Source organism: Hetaerina americana, unplaced genomic scaffold (assembly GCF_022747635.1).
Source record: "Hetaerina americana unplaced genomic scaffold, ioHetAmer1.1.p SCAF_2, whole genome shotgun sequence".
Taxonomy (NCBI): domain Eukaryota; kingdom Metazoa; phylum Arthropoda; class Insecta; order Odonata; family Calopterygidae; genus Hetaerina; species Hetaerina americana.
Window position 1 is genome coordinate 83,949,398 of NW_027286763.1, and position 17,375 is coordinate 83,966,772.

The 17,375-nt window shown below is 35.8% G+C and overlaps 1 protein-coding gene across 3 annotated transcripts in view; it reads right to left on the bottom strand.

Moving 5' to 3' along the window:
• Positions 1–17,375, bottom strand: part of Oga (O-GlcNAcase) — a 43,963-nt gene that overhangs the window by 15,136 nt on the left and 11,452 nt on the right. For 2 of the 3 annotated variants that reach the window (XM_071585680.1, XM_071585679.1), the window contains exons 9-11: positions 16,669–17,124; positions 10,686–10,860; positions 9,345–9,398 (exon numbers count right to left, since the gene is read on the bottom strand). In XM_071585680.1, coding sequence (XP_071441781.1) covers positions 9,345–9,398; positions 10,686–10,860; positions 16,669–17,124 — 685 coding nt within the window. The remainder of the gene's footprint in view (positions 1–9,344; positions 9,399–10,685; positions 10,861–16,668; positions 17,125–17,375) is intronic. The other variant, XM_071585681.1, reaches the window with a different exon arrangement.

The window sequence follows — 17,375 nt, forward strand, 5'->3', positions numbered from 1 at the left end:
AGTTTTTCCATTAAATGTGAAATTAAGCTGATTTGAGCAAAATTGCAAAGCTGACAAAGATATTGTACAGAAGATTATAATGTTCACTGGTAATGGTTTGTAACTATCAGAAAGGTGCTTGCTGCGCCTCGACCTAGAGTTCATTGAGAGGACTGCTTTGGTACAAGTTGAGTACATTTTAATTACACAGTATATTCTATGTTACATTTCTTAACATTCAAATTCCATTCAGAAATTTTCAAAAAAGTAAGACTGTCTTCCATCACCACTAAGTTGGCTGTCCAGAAAGTTTAGCTAACACTCATGATTATGAGTACTTCAGTGAGCCACTAAAACCACATCAGCTGTAGATTGCTGGGAAAATGGATTATTTTAGAAGAAATTTGTTTCACCGAAAAGAAATTTTCTCAACCTCTCAGCTGATCCATTAATAAAATCGAATCTTCCCTCCAGAGTGGAATACCTGTTTTATAATATTCTGCACATAAAATTGTATTCTTTGAGTATTTGTCCAAAATTTACATGCATTGGATTTCATGTCTTAAAAAATTTGATAATACTCTATGCATTAATAATTATCAATGTGAAGAGACAAAATTGCCACTCTATATTACATAAAGCCTAAATTTATTTGCGCAAGATATATTATACATTTAAGTTTGCAAATACCTGGAACTCCATTTTTATTGCAGCATGACTCATGACTTCATTATACTCAAATATAGGAACTTCAATTTCAGAGTTCACTGTGGAACTTATACCGATGATCCACTAACATTTAACAATCAAGTTCATCATGCAAGCTCCCATGGTTATGACATGGCCTGCAACATATATCATCTCATTAGAAGTATGTTAATGCAGAAATGAAAAGTATATTGATGAATCATGGTTTTCCATTAGTTTTTCTCCATTCCAATCTGACCCCATAAAAACATCATCCAATAACTATTCATTTAAATATTAAAACATGAGAGGACAAAATTTAGTTGAAGAAAACCAGTTACATCTAAGTATGCTAAATAATCCTGTTTGGTAAACTGCCCAAGTCAAAGTGAATTCCTCTAATTCTTCCCAGAAAAAGGAAGGTCTGACATTGAATTCTGATTTAACATAACTACTGGGTACAATTAAAGTCAAACTGTAAATGATAAAATCAAATTGTGTAAAATGGTTTACCTGTAATTGGGGAGACATGATTTTGGCATGTATGCCATACATTAACAAGCTGACTACTAAGCAGGAAACTGGTTTCCACTGAACATTACTTCTCATATACTGAGTTATTGATATTAATAGCATGTCTATAATGGCCTTTGGGGTCACACACAACCTTTGATTTTTCCTTTTCTCCAATATTACAGGTGGGGCAGAATACACAACCTTGTTTCAAAAAATCACTGAAGAGCACGCAGGTAAATTAGCTGAGTGGGAGTAGTAGCGCTAGCTGGGGGAAACAACACCATTTTTAGTAGTGACCATGGGATGGTGAGGTGAGCATCGAGGCTTTTTCACAGAAACATTCTTTAAGAACAATGATAAGTGGGGTTGTGATGCAGAGGGCACTGTAGTCTAGCGATGAAGCACATTTTCACCTATACAGCTCGGTAAATACGTAAAATATTTGTTGCAATGCAACAATCTCAGAGTGTAAAAATCATTCGCCTTGACCCAACCCGCGCAAACTTCTCCCAAGACCTATTTATAGCCTCAAAGTAACATTTTGGTGCGCTGTGTCCTCAATAGGCATTATTGGGCCTTTCTTTTTTGAATCTCGGGGTTCAACTGCTACTGTGAACTCTGCGCACAATTGTAAGATGATGGAGAACTTTTTACTCCCCAAAATGGGAGAGTATGGTGACACAGAAGCCTTTTGATTTCAACAGGATGATGGCTCATACCGCCAGTCATTCACACAAAATCCTGCAAGAACAATTTCCTAGCCGCCTGATCTCCTTACGAGGGGATGTTCCATGGCCCCCTCCCACCCTGGATTTGAGCCTATGTAATTTTTTTCTTTGGTGATATCTCAAAGGTAATGTTTAAAAAGTTCAACCAAGGACCTTGGAAGCTCTTAAGGAGGTAATTACAGATATCATCGCTGGAATAATGCCAGATATGCTGAAATTAATTTTCAAGAGCTTTTTTGAATGACTTAATATGTGCATCGCTCACCAACGTCATCACCTGGATGAAATAATTTTCAAAACCTAAAGAATAAAAATTGGCATTAAAAATCATTTTCAGAAGTAAAAACTTTTTTGAATACCTTGATTAATTTTTTAACAATTTACCCACTAAATCATAGAGTCTATTCTGCCCAACCCTGAATATGCATACTTTACAAAACATGTTATGTTCACTCCCTACAGTGGCAGACAACAGTGTCAAAAGAATCCTCTCATCAATGCCATGTGAACACTGTCACTATCTACTAACTATGGTACTAAGGCAATTTTTTCCTTGTTTTTAGTGTCATGGGTCAATACACTTAGCCTAGCAAACCACATTTCATTATTTTATACAGGTATTTCTGGAGAGAAATACAGACACTGTTACAAATAATCTTCTAAGGAGCTAGTTTGACAATACATTACTGTCAAAATTATACAACCTACAAAGATAAAAAAGAGCAGAAAGATTCTATCCAAAACATAAAAATCAATACAATGGGCAAAATTTGAGGAAAATTCCTCAAGGAACAAAGTCAGTAGAATTTGTTTTAGAAATGTTCTGGATTTTGTCGGTAACAGAGGCTGTGCTATAAAAGATGCATAACTAAGGATATTTATACTATGTCCTTAAACATAGCATCGATCTTCATAGTTTACACTGGTGTTTATTCAGTCATGGCAGAATCTATGCGGTGGACATGGGTGATTGTTAGACATAAAATACGTTATTATAAATAAAGTTTATATAAATGGAATAATTTCAGTATAGTAAAGGACTAGAAAATGTATGTGCATCCTCCTTGTACTGCGGTGTGCTATGAGAATTGCAAAAACAATGGCGACCCTGGCACCATGACAAACACATTTTTACTAATTAGAAAATATACTATTACCTTATAAAAATTAGTGTTTTCCTCATAAATGGATTTTTTTTCTGCAGTAAAAATTAAAAGGAGGTAACTGACTCCTCCCTTTTCTTAACTACTGAGCAAGTAGCCACTATAACATTAATGCTGTGGTGGACAAAGGTGTCCTCTCTGTCATGGTAAAAATCAGTGCCAGTGCTGTGGCAGACAGGTGTGTTCATTCATTAAAATACACTATTATAAATAAATATGGAGTTGTCATAAATGGAATCATTACATTATAGTAAACAACTAATTAATGCAACAGTATATTCTATCTTCTTCTCCCTGAGCATTGTAGCACCAACTGTAAAACTGACACTATAGTGGACTCCTGTGTCCGCTAAATAAAACTTCAGATATCATTTTAAAAAATATGATAATTTTCCAGCATTTATGTTACCTACATAAACATTTTGCTGATGATTTGGCCTTGGGGGATTTAGAAAAAATTACTAATGGCAGTCAATCTATTAACAAAGATTTTTGTGAGGACTTCTGCAGACGGTAGCCAACTGGACTACTGCCTAGTTGGTAGTCCATTGAGTTTAAAACATTACACATATTATTATAAGGTAATCTACTGGTTAAGGTAGGTTTTTGGACACATCTAACAAATAAAAATCCAGCAACGTCCTCTACATCAAGTTCCTCTTCATCTCTCAGTACTTCCTTACTCCCTTCATCTTGTCCAGCATCCCTATCCTGTTCCTTCCCTTTCCTCGTTTGCCTAACATTCTCATCTCTATTAAAGTCTTCAACATCCCACTGCCGATCAATATGCCCTTCATTCATTTTTCCAGCCTCCATAGGATTTCTCCCAACAAACCTCTCACTTTGCCTACTATAACAAGCACTTCCTCATTTGTTTTCTTCTGGGTCCATTTCACCTTCTCCATTCTTCTCCACACCCACACCACATCTCAAAAGCCTCCAATCTACGTCTATCCTCCTGCTTCAATTACCACATTTCTGCTTCATACATAGTGGCTTCTGCTATACACATGGCTTCATATCAAAGTTTTTACAAGTCTTTTCTTAATATCCTTACTCAACATCCCTGTCATCAACTCCCTCCTCCTAGTGAAAGCCTCTTTGCCTAGCGCAATTCTTCTCTTTACGTCGCAATTGCTTTGACTGTGTTGGTCCAAAACACTTTGGAGATACGTAAACTATTCTACCTGCTCTAGTTTTTGCCCTCCTATTTCTATGTTTACCTTTGCCTTTTTCTTTCTGGAAAATCACATTACCTTTGTTTTATTAATATTAACTCTTATCCCATATCTGTCACACTGAATTTCCAATTCACTCAGCAATGCTTGGAACCCCTTGGCTTACTGACACACTAAAGCTTGGTCATCAGCGAACCTAACTGATTTTATGAATTCTCATAATTTATAAATAAAAAAGGCAGTCTTCCCATGCCTGTTTAATCATTTCCTCCACGTTAACCTTGAGCAGCAACTGTGGTAATAGACAACCCTGCCCTTCACCTCTTCCTAACTCTGCTTATATAGAGTCTCCATTCCCTATTTGCACCTGAGCAGTGTGAGACATGTGGCTGTTGCGGATCAGCCTCCTGTCCCTCCAATCTATGCCTATTTTCTTCAATATACTCAATAGTTTTCCCAATTCACTCAATCAAACGATTTTTTGAAATCTACAAAACAGGCAAATACTTCCTGGTGGTATTCTGTATTCCTCTTGATTAAGAATCTCATTACGGTAATGGCATCACACGTACCTCTGCCCTATCTAAACCCAAACTGATCATCCCCCCAGTAATCATTTTCCCTACTCTGTATCCTTTTGTTGATGATACTGAGGACAACTTTAGTTGCATGGGATATTAAACTTATGTTCCATAGTCCTCACATGATGTAGCCTTTACCTTTTTCAGAATGGAAACTAACACTGATCTCACAAAGTCTTCCAGCCAGATTCCTTCCTCGTAGATACTATGAATCAGACCATATAGTCTTCCTCCCAAATTTTCCTGGACCTTTTAGTAGTTCTGCAGGAATATTATCTACCCCCACGGCCTTATTTAGTTTCATCTCCCATAATCCTCTTTCAATCTCATCATCAAGTATGCCTGGACCTAAGCTATCTTCATCTACATCATGTTCCTTGTCTATGTCTGACCTTGTTGGCTTAAGTTCTTCCCCATATGCATTAACAACTCCTATAATATTATTCTTATCCTTATGTCCATTACATTAAGATTCATCATAACATTTACAAATAATAAGCATAATGGTATTCTTGATTTTTGACTGAAATTTTGAATCAATAGATCAAAAGCCATTTAAGTATGTATTACTATCACATACGAATGTTCCCATGAAGGTATAATTTAGTAATTGGATAACAAACATGTCGATCTTAAAAAATCTTCTTCTGTCTCATTGTAATACACATTAAATAAAAATTGGAAGTTTGTTGAAACTTTCTTCAACCTAATACAAACAATACATTGATTTTTGCAATCGGTTTTACACAAGAGTGTCCACTCAATTCCTTTCGGTTCCAAAGCATGCACCTATATAAGTCACTGGATGAGTAGATTGTTTTAGTCACAATAGTAGATCTACTACGGGAGGGGAAGAATGCACAAAATGACTATCAAGCACTTATTTACACAAGAACCTCTATGAGAATTTGTTGAATAACCTTATGGACACACAGTAAACTCTTGATTATCCATGCCAACAAACGCACGAGGAAACAAAGACAATCAAAAACCAGAGATAACCAAAATACATGGCAAATATGGTTGTGATTTAAGACAAATATACACGCCAACTCTCCTTTTTCATTCCATGTGATTGATTCAAGTTTTTCAGCAAAGAAAATTACATTTATATCTTTCTTCAGCAATTTTGACAGAGTAGAATAATAGATTTACAAGAAGAAATCCATCGTAAAGTGAAGAGCAGGATGTATCTTCCTCGAAAAACTAAACCAATCAAGTAGCCATGAAAAAAATAATGATTGGCAAAGAACAAATATTGACAAAGAATTAATCCTTTAAATTTATATTCATTATACAATACTGAATTAAATAGTGCATTGTAGATAGTTAATGACTTATTTGTCACAGAGTAAAACTATGTAGTTACTTGCCTTAAAGGAGAATATGGAATTTTCAGGGCTAGTGAATGCGAGGAAAATGATAATGGGAAAGTACTGATAGAACAAATATGTTGAAATTAAACTAAACACCTAAGACATCTCTTGATTTTGTGAAATTAAAATCTTTTAAGGAGCCCAGATATTTCAAACTGGTATTTTTTTCAGAGGTTTATTGAAGTTTCAAAGCATTTAATTTTCTTCAAAATCCTAATTTTATTAACATTTTGAAGTGCTGGGAGGAGAGTAGCACAGATCATCTGCACATGGATAAATGAGACTTGACTTTATATGAAATGTCCACAAAGAGAAAAATAAAAAAAAGATTGCTAATTTTGTTAAAAAGTAAAAGGTATGATTTGAGGGAATTACAAAATAGTTCTGGCAAGATTCACATGAATTGGCAAGTTTCTGCTTAAATTCATGTCATTTCTAATAATTATGTTTGCAAAAACAGGTTTGATAGTTCCCCCAGGGGCCAAGCACAGCAATACATAAAACTTTTGCACTAAAGTTGAATAAGATTGCATGAGAAGTTAATAAGAACATAGCAGAGGGCAAAATATTTTTTGCCAAATATAATTTTTCATACGATTATTACACGCAAAATTGACATATCCTTCAGTGGGTTTAACTTCAATCCAGAAGCAGAGAAAGGAACTAGAAAGATTTCTTTTAGCAGGTAGCCTAAATTCTAAACTAAATGAAACCCATTTCTCATTGATCAAAGCTATCAAATATGTCTTCATTTAGGAAACATTTTCTATGAACCATTAAACTTTTAACACTCATGAAGTCAGAAAAAATATGCGTCTGTACTTGATCAAGCATTTCTCAGAGGAGAGAATAATTATTTCCCCTTAGAAAGCAACAAACAAAAAATGAAATCAGAGGCACACCCTATTTCTTCTAAACAAAAATTACTGTGGCAGCCTAATGTGTGGAGCTCTGTAATCATTTTCAGTTATCTTCAGGACTTAAGGACTGGCCTAAGTTATCAGAGGAAGGAGGGAATGTTAGCATGTGACTTTGCAGAGACCGACTAGGATGCAGTAGGTCGGGTCTAGCCTTGGTCTACATGGTTCTGTATGCTATGTTAATAAATCTTCAATGTCATTATTTGCTTGAATCGCTAGTTAACCCTATCTAATTATTGTTTTGTCAATGCAAGCAGCTCATCACATAGACCATTGGGTTGTTTTCTCACACGATTTCTGTGAAATGTCATAATGTATATAACTGAGTGGTAGTCAACACCACCACTCAGGGCATGGAAAAGGGAGTACTGGTGAAATCGTTGAGTTTAAGCTATCTCAGAAATGCATCCCCACCTTACAGCCTGTTTGACTCCAAGCAAGCATGATGGGCCATTCCCAAAGATGACACTACAGTATTTGGGTTACTACTCCTCTAATGTTTCATAAGGTTGGATGACAGTTTTGTCGGCGTTACAGTTGGCATTTTCAGGTCCAAAGCAAATTTGCCGACTGCAACACCAATTAAAACTGGAACAATACAAGAGTAACCCAAAAACCCCAGGCAAGGGTCCAGTCCTATTGACAGAGTGGTACCTGTCGTATCACCAAAGCAATATTAGGACCAGATGAAGGTTAGATGGGTGACCTTCATAGCCTTGCCATGATGGTCTTGTCGTTAATCTGCATGTGGTAGGCAATTGAACCAAGCAACTGTACAGTGGACCAAGCAGTCTATGTACCCATAGGGGCAGCTGTTGGAGGTCCCCACCTTTCACACCAATCATCAATTAAAAATCAACCCCAAAAATCCTGATGTTGTCAGTATATCAATGCAGAAACTCTTGCTAAAGTCCCATAAATATATGAAAACAATAACAGGTAAGCAGTTGACCAAAATAGTAATAGGTTTAAATTTTAATGCCTCCACCCATCCTAAACAAAACCCAATCCATCTGAATTCCTTCGTGAAATTTATCTCGGAAGACAAAACTTGTTGACCAAAGACTATTTCTGACTTTTTTCTTATGGGACATCCCCAGTGGCATGCATATCCTAGGGATCCTAATAAGGCACTCTTAGTTTGTAATCAGTTTTTCCAAGTGTCCGAAACACTACAGTGAACACAACAACACTCATGTCAAAGGCGGGACTCAAACTAGTGACTTTTGGTATTGCAAGCACATGTTAACCTGCTCACCAGACAAACCCAGCCATTTATACCTAAAATGCATGATATGCTTTAGTTAGTGGAGTGAACCCGACCCATCCACACTCATTGGAAGAGCATCGATGACTGTTTCTTTTAATCACCACAATATTGACGAATAGGAGATGATTTGAAATTGGCTCAGTTATGGTTCTAGAAATGGATTTTCGTGAATTCCTAATAATGCATACAGGGAATCCCTAGCATCAACTGTTAATGATCACCCTGGTCTGCTCACTGTAATGATTCTATCAAAATAGATATGATTACTCCAAATGTTGAGCACGAAAGCAAAAAGAAGCCAGTCCTTAATTTTCTACCTATTATGGAGTAATTCCAATTGCTTGGTAGCTGCAACAAAAGAACCCTTTCTGGTATTTTCCAAAAAAATTTCTACATGTGCCCATAAACCACAGATGGAACTCAACTGTAAATAACTGCATCTATATGTTGTTGAGAAAAAGAATTAAAATGCAGCCATCAAATGCAAGAAAACTTAACACAATCCCAATTCACACAGCAGCCTTGTTGATGACATCACCGTTTCTTAATTGTGATTGATCCTACTCTAAAGGATGAAAATAATTTGCAAGAATTTTACTCGTGATGACATCAAAAATTTACAGAAAAAGAAATGAAGAATTTTGTTGATGAAGTGGTTAAAAATGATTTCAGAGCAAAAACAAAAAAACGAGGACATGAGGGTTGACGGGGCAGGGAATTGAAAGTGATCTCTAGTGTACATGTGGCTTACTAAGTGCATTCCTCGACAATTCTTCAAATTTTGTCACACTAGCAGTTTTGATTCTTAATATATCATTCTATCGCTACTGCTTCACCTTGGCTAGTATATTAGGCAAAACAATGTTCCTTCATAAGTCTCTTTGATATCCTTGATTATTATTTTTTTAACCGAGCATTGTTGAAATGAAGACAACAAGATGCATACATGTACATGTTCCTTGGACGTAGGTCGACACCATCTGCGGGACTTGGCCGGCAGCTGCACACCCAAATGGAAGAAGGAAAGACAAGGCGAGGATGCAAAGATAAAAAAGTGAAGTAGATAAGAATTGATGTTCCATATACTTTGATTATAACTATATATAAATTTATAGTGAAATCCACAGATATATAGATATATGTTCATACTTCAGTGTTTTAAATATTATGTAGTTGTTGAGAAGAACACGGATGATGATGTGATTTGAGAAGCTCCCCCCCTCCCTCCCTTCCCTCTTGCCTTAAACTTACCACCTGCCATTTGCTACAGTGAGAAAAGATCACAATGATTACTTTGGAGACTGTGAATTTTGCACAGACACCACTTAAATTTCTAAATGAATGTACAAGTGAAATTACGTGCAATCAGATTTTCTACCAAATGCTTCCCATAAAACTTTATAGCCATACTTCATACATTGGCAATCAAAGTGATTCTGAGGTGAGATGAAAAATGTTTCAACACACTTCTAATTCTAACTACAATCAAACATCTAATGATTTCAAATGAGCATTTCCCATCTCCGAAAATGAGAATGAAAAAAATAAAAGCATACTATGACAAACAAAAATGTATTAGTTTCCAATTATTTGATACATATTTAATACCCAACCAAGATTAATGAGGTATAACTGTATGCAGGTTTTAAAAGAATGCATTTTGAATACAGGAATTACTGTCCGTAGCAAATGAAAAATTTACCTGGAGTGAAAAAAATAGCTTACTTATAAATACACTTTTAAAATGCAGGCTACATGCAACCAATTTAGACGGAAGCACTATTTCGTATTGTGAACTGTAACAAAAAATGCATCGGTTGAGAATTTCTTTTTGTTCTCATTTAGAATTCATTTGAACAAACATTCACCATTGTGCATACACAACATATGTGAACATCATCCAGAAATACTGCATATTTGTACAGCATAAAATCACTACTTCGGTCTAAGCTGGTGTAAATCAATTTTTCACATTGATATTTAAGCATTATTAATCTTTTACGAGACAAAAATAAGTGACACCAGCAAAAATTTTAGCTTTAACAAGCTAATGCACTTAATGTATACTCAAAAAGCATTCTTAAAATTAAAAAAATAAAAAGAAATGTACTCCACTGTCTACATAGTGGCCAACAAAAAAGAAGTGACTTTTTACTTGCCTGTAATTGAAAAATCAAATATACATGACACAAAGTAAAAGTGTCTTAACAAGCCAACACAGATTAATAAACATGCCATAAAAAGAAAACAAGGATGTCAACAAAGACCAACATGAGGCCGGACTCACCCAACCACTTGACATAGGAGTTGAGAAGGGACACGATTCCACGCATATCCCAAACGTAGGGATAGAGGTCATAGACCAACTCTCTGTTTTGGCAGTGGGCTAGCCTTGTGAACAACCGGTCAAGGGCACCAGCCATTTCATCCAAACGTCGTGCTCTGATTCGCCACTCAGTCGCCTGCAAGAGTAAAAACCACACATAAATTTATATAAGCTCAACTCATCTTAGAATAAATTATGAGAGTCACAATTTAAATACCATACTTCCTGAATATACATTAGAAACCTGAAAGGTTAAAACTGCAGTTAAGCTACAGAAAATTTCATGTTCAAAAGGTATACATGGAAGGTTAAATATTTCAGAGATTATTAATAGAAATTTTAAAAAAATTTATTAAAACAAACAGAACCTGCTGCTTTGTTTGTAGGCTAAGGGGTTCATTTTCATCTGAAACTGTGATGACATGGTTGAGGTAGTGTAATATTATGTCTGTGCCCTTGCCATTATTGTAGTTTTCAGTTGTCCATGCTCATTGAATTTCTAAAGAATCAACTCAAGATGATGCTACAGCAGTGATTTCTAACTTTTTGATCTTATGGCATGAACATATGGATCCTTTATTTTCTACAGCAAGAGAGAAATATATTAAAAATTTATTTTCTATTAACATTCCATTATGATTACAATGACTTGGATTTTGAGAAATAAGTTTTCAAGACTGACTCATTTTTAACAAACTCCAAGACAAAAGAGGCCCAGCACACCAATGGTAAACCACTAAGGCAGAGGTTTATGAACCAACATATTTACAAAAGTGATTGGAATGAATGCACTCAGGTATTGTCCCCATGTAACTTCTTGTCCTTTTCTTCCTCAATTTATTTAACAATCTAAAATAATAGTTCCTACCCATTCCAGTTAACTAAAGTGTTATTTTATTCTTGCTGTGAATGAACATCAGTTCATTAGAAATTTAAGGAATTTCTGGCAAGGTATTCTCCTTAACTCAAGTTGAGAAAGTACAGCAAGTTCTCAACTATTGGAGTTTATGCCGTACAAAAGAAGGTGAAAAAAATTAAAATGTAGTTACAAACATCATGCATCATGTAAGAAAACTCTGTGATACAGCATATAAATACTGCATACAGACATATTTATGCATTTTCTTGATGGCACAATCACATATTTATAGGGAATGACACCTTAGTCCAATGATGTTTGCATGTATCTCTTTTTTTTCTAAACTTTAATCATTTTATTGCATGATTGATTGGTGGGTAAAATGCTTTTGGGTTGTGTGCATCAAAACCTGCTAGTTCTGTTTATATTACCATTTCCCCCATCTTTCTGATGTCTCAGAAATATCACTTTCCTTCCATATTAAAAAACTAGAAACGCATACATTAATTACATGATACATCAGGATTGATGGTTTAACATTTGTAATCGCAATGAATCTTTAGTTTGTGGTATTATTGTTATTTATATCTCATAGCCTGATCTTATCATTTATCTTGGTATTTAACAACACATTTTAGTAATACAAGCATTAGCATTAAGAAATGCAGAACGGAAACATAAGAAGTTATGCATACAAAATCACAGACAGCTTCGAAAGTGCTGGAGGGCCTACAAAAGAGAGTAATGACTGCAAATGCCTTAGAAAACAAGGACCACGTGATGCTTTGTCCAGCTTCATGTGCATGTTACATACAACATGAATAATCAGCCTAATCATAAGGGGAAAAAATGTATAGCAACCATCTGCGCACAAACTTGTATACAAAAGGAATACATTAAGAAAGAAGGCCATATTTTACTTATGAATACAAACAAACAAAAATTATTCACACCAACAAGACTATGTACACATATAGCGCCAATGAACTTTGAAATGGCTTTCGAAAGTAATGAGTGGAGCTTTATTTTAAATAACTTGGGAAACTTCGATTGGAATACAAGAAAAAGAGAATCCAACAACTCCAAAAAAACCAAAGCATCGTAAAGTGAACAAAAACATAAGTAAAGTAAAGGTTTAAATACATTACAATGCAAGGAAGACATGAAGCCTCTCAACATCTGGCAACAACTGCTCAAAAAGTACATGAAATTGGCAGCAAAGAACAAGGCATGAGTAAGTACGAAACGAATGAAGGGAATGAGAAGAAATAAGTAAGCTTCGTTCAGAGATTATATTATAATTATTATAGATAATCAAAAACACTTGCTGGGGTACTCATAACTGCAATGGGTAATGAAAGTATCTCAACAGACAAAAATATGAAATAATACACAGATGATAGGAAAATAATGGATACAGCATTCTATTTTAAGGAAGAAGCTCAATGGACTAGTGGTGCTTAACTCAACTAGCAAAGCCCAAAATCAGAGAATTTAACAATGAGGGAGTGCCCATCATGAGGTGAATACAAAAAAAAAGGAACAGACAAAACAAATGAAGAATGGGGGAAGAACCCATATGATAGGAGATGCTGCTTGAAAAAGCAGACCATATAGGGGTAATAGAATTTTAAATATGTTTCTGGAGGTGGCTGCCAAAAATCTGATATAAAACTAAAATGAGAACTGAGAAATTGTGCAGAATAGTTAAAGAGGTATGCGCAATGCCCCATGGAAAAGAAAATCTGAATGGATTGTGCACACATTGAAGCACAATTCCCACAAGGGAGACCAAGGGTTAAATTCGTCAAACATACAAAAAAATATAAGAGGGAGGTGGTTATTCTGATATGAAAGAATTGGCACTGGATACAAAAGAATGGAGGGCTGAAGTCAGTAAAATTATAATTTAAAGACTAATGAATGCAGATATATGTAGGATAAACTTAGTTTCTTCTAAGCCTTTGTAATCTTTGAAATTTATTCCTTCAAAGTTAGAGCAGCATATTGAAATAATTTTTTTTATGATTGCTGAAAACTATGAGCTAAAATCTGAGAGGCGCATGATTCAGCAATGTAAATTTGAGATTCTTAATGCATCATTTTATAAGAAAACCAATCCTCATTCCAAAAGAATTATATAAATTGATTAAGTTTCAGGTATCATTACTAGAGTCCAAAGTAAGATTGAGACATTGCTAACTGCTGAGTGGTGGCCGAAATCATGAGATTATTGGCTCCTTCTGATTTATCTAAATATCAAGATTTTCATTCAAAAAAGACAGTATTTTCATTTACATGCAGCAGGTCATCGCCAGCAACCATGAGATCTCCTTCCAAGTGACTCCAAGAATTTTAAGAACTAAGAGGCAAATATTTATTCATAATCGAATCAATTTTCACGCATAGGAAAAGGATTATTCATTAATCAATTTATTTGAAAGGGATTTGAGGAATAAATCCAGAAGCTTTGTGGCACACCAAAAACATGTGCCAAATACCTTATCATTTGGGTTTGCCACAGATTAAAAAAATTTAATTTACCTAATTTAATTATGAAGTTTTGGGAGCTATCCCAGGTAGAACTATACCTCCCCCCTCCAAAACATTGGGTGCTAAGTGCAGGGAACAAGTCATCCCCTTTCCTGTCCTACTAGTAATATTAATCCCCTAGGCATGACTGACACCAACCATGCTCCCCCTCCTATACTTCATTCCTGGAGCTCATAAGGTGCACAGGTATGGCTGCAAACACACCCAATGGTGCCTGGTGGAATATACGGTGGTGCCACACATTAAAGACTTTCGTAATCATGAATCTTTTCCATGTTTCTGAATCTAATGCCAGCAATTACCTCCCCACCCTCCCATCTTCTATCCTTTACTATACTCCCTTTCCTCCAGGTTAAAACTTACATATGACTGCAACTGTACTCATTCCGTTCCTGAATATGATGTAGTACATCAAAATCTGGTCAGTGATAAATTTTAATCAAAAGCAAAACAGTATCATTTGGTGATGATGGTACTATTGACAAATGATATAGCTTTAATAACCAGGATTTCTAACGTTTCGCCAAAACTACCTCAGAGAAAAATGTTAATCTTAACTCCAATCCAAGCAAAGGTTGGGAAAGATGAAAGTAAAGCTCACCTCAAACTAAGTCCTTCGGCATGTGAAATTCATTCGCATTCAGGGCTAGGGTTTCATTACTACTCTAAACATTTGATGTTAGTAGTCTCGCCTAGCAATAAGCTAAACCTGACCCTGTTCAGTATGGTTATTGTCTGCCTGATGCCAATTTTCCTTAGCTAAATTAACAAAGTTACCATCCATGGGAAAAAAAATGCAAGATTTTGGCAGAATGCACCGTCTAACCACATTAGTAAGCTTTACTTTAAAACAACACAACTTGACACTAACCCTGCAATAAATCCTTTAGCTTTATTGATGAGAAGGACAATGTTTTGCACATTTCAAACACCTGACAAATTTCAGGCTACATAATCATTCTTATTTTTGGCTTCAAATCAGAGCAGACAATTTTTACAAAAGTATCATACAAAAATGCTAAAATCATTTACTTGCTAGACCCTTAGTATTGGTTTTTCACTGGTAAAAATTTATTAGGAGTGCAATCTCTTAATTTCCCCCAAATTATCTTTATTAAAGGCGCTTTAGTTAATATTTTTATGCATTATTAAATTAAACTTTCATAAATATCCATTTCTAATTTGTTTTCCCATTTGCCAAAAAAAATGAACTTGCAATGGTTGAATTTCTGTAAAGAGCTCAGGAAAAATCTTCCCTTTGAAAGGTTTTTCCTGAGTAGAATTCTAAGAATATGGTTTGAGATAAAATACTAAATTATAAATTTTTCTAATTCAAAGAAACTGCAGGAGATGCCATGACAGTGACTTGAAAGCAACAATTCAAAAGTGTAAAAATCATTCGCCTCGACCTAGATTCGAACCCGGATCCCACTATGTCTGCCCAAGTGCTTTATCCAGTTAAGCAACCAAGACATTTCCTTACACTGTGAATTTCTAGGGGTTTTTAAGTAGCAAAATGTTATGATGAAACACTGAACATACAATTTCCCCAGTATTCACAGTCATGCATGTTGCACCATAGCCCACGAGGGTAAAGCCAACATTTAAACAGAAACGTGTTTACCTTCAATAAATTCAAAAATACTGCGGGAGAAGCTGTGACAGGAAAGGAATCATCCAATAATGTATATTACAATACTTGTAACATTGTACGTTCAATATTTCAAAGGTATACACCCTCGTGTTTAAACATTTTTCATCATTACATCTTGCTCCTTTAAACTCCCTAAAATTTCAGAATTTTTAACGATGCCTCGGTAGCTTTACTGGCTAATGCATTTGGCTGGACAATGAGGGATCTGGGTTCGAATCACAGCCAAGCTGAATGATTTTTATGCTTTAAAATTGACGCATTACACATTTTTCTGGTACAACAGAAATTATAAAGTTAGTACAAAGCAATCTTATTGAATTATTTCATATACAGGGCGTGGAGCTTAAATCCGGACAAGCACGCGTTTCCTTGAATGAGATTTCCCCAACGGGTTAGGGAAACCTTCCCTAGACTTCTCCGAAGCATTATACTTAGCCACAATATCGTAAACAGTTGATCTGTGGTGCCAGAAGAATCAAACTATTTCGAAATATAAAGCCCTGGGAGAACACTCTCGATAATAGAGGCTCTTGGATTGTACTCTGCACTTGTACATAACGTCTCGGCCATTTTGAGGTTATGACTGTTTACTAGATGCCTATAGCTTGCAAGAATGCCAAACGCAACCTCCATTGGAACTACGATACAGCAGGAAATTGAAATTGAAAATTCTCCGGATTTAAGCACCGCCCCCCCGTGTGCATGCACTCAAAATATACATAAGCTGAAAAAATATTGATAATTGAAACTGATATTTCAACATATGTCTTACATTAAACTAGCTCTATAAATTTACTGCGGAGACATATCAATTTTTCATTCCAGTCAACATTTGTTATACACAGTTTCTACCATACCAGGGAACCATCAAATCTCACCTCAGGATCAATGCTTTCATCTGCAGCCATCCTTCCATTACAACCAGTCACAACATGAGCATTGGCTTTCAACCAATGGAATTCCTGCAAAAGCTGCAGGCCTTGGTGCCCATGTTCAAATGGTAGGTAAAACAGATCACACAAGAGGGCTAGGTCATCATGGCTCAGACCCTCATCTTCGTGGTCCACTAAACCTTCCTCCGGAGAGAGTATATTCAAACAACTTTGGGGAGAGGATAATGATGGGCCACTTTCCACCATTGGTACGTCTTCCTCTACAGGTGCGGAAATAATACCAGAGCGCTCGGGTGAAGACTCGGGAGTGGGATTACAGTCCATTGGCTCAACCGGTGGAACGCTGACCCTCTCCAAGCAAACCACCTTGTTCCCTGCCACCAGAGAGTTCATTATTGGAACTTGAGGAGTGGGCTGGACTGGGATGCCTTCAGGACCAACCTGCAACAAACAGATGCAAACTTGAAAAGCAGCCTTGTACTATATCATCCTGACATTTCTCGTAATCACCTATAATAACAAAAAATACAAAAACTTACGCATTAAAAATTGCTAAGGCAAATCGACTCTACCTGTTAAATACAATTTTTGAAATTTTAAATAGATTTAGTTTAAAAATTATGAGAGTTTGTGATTTCCTTTGGTTCCATTAAGGATTGGTTTCAACAAGTAATTCTCCTTAAGTTTATAGA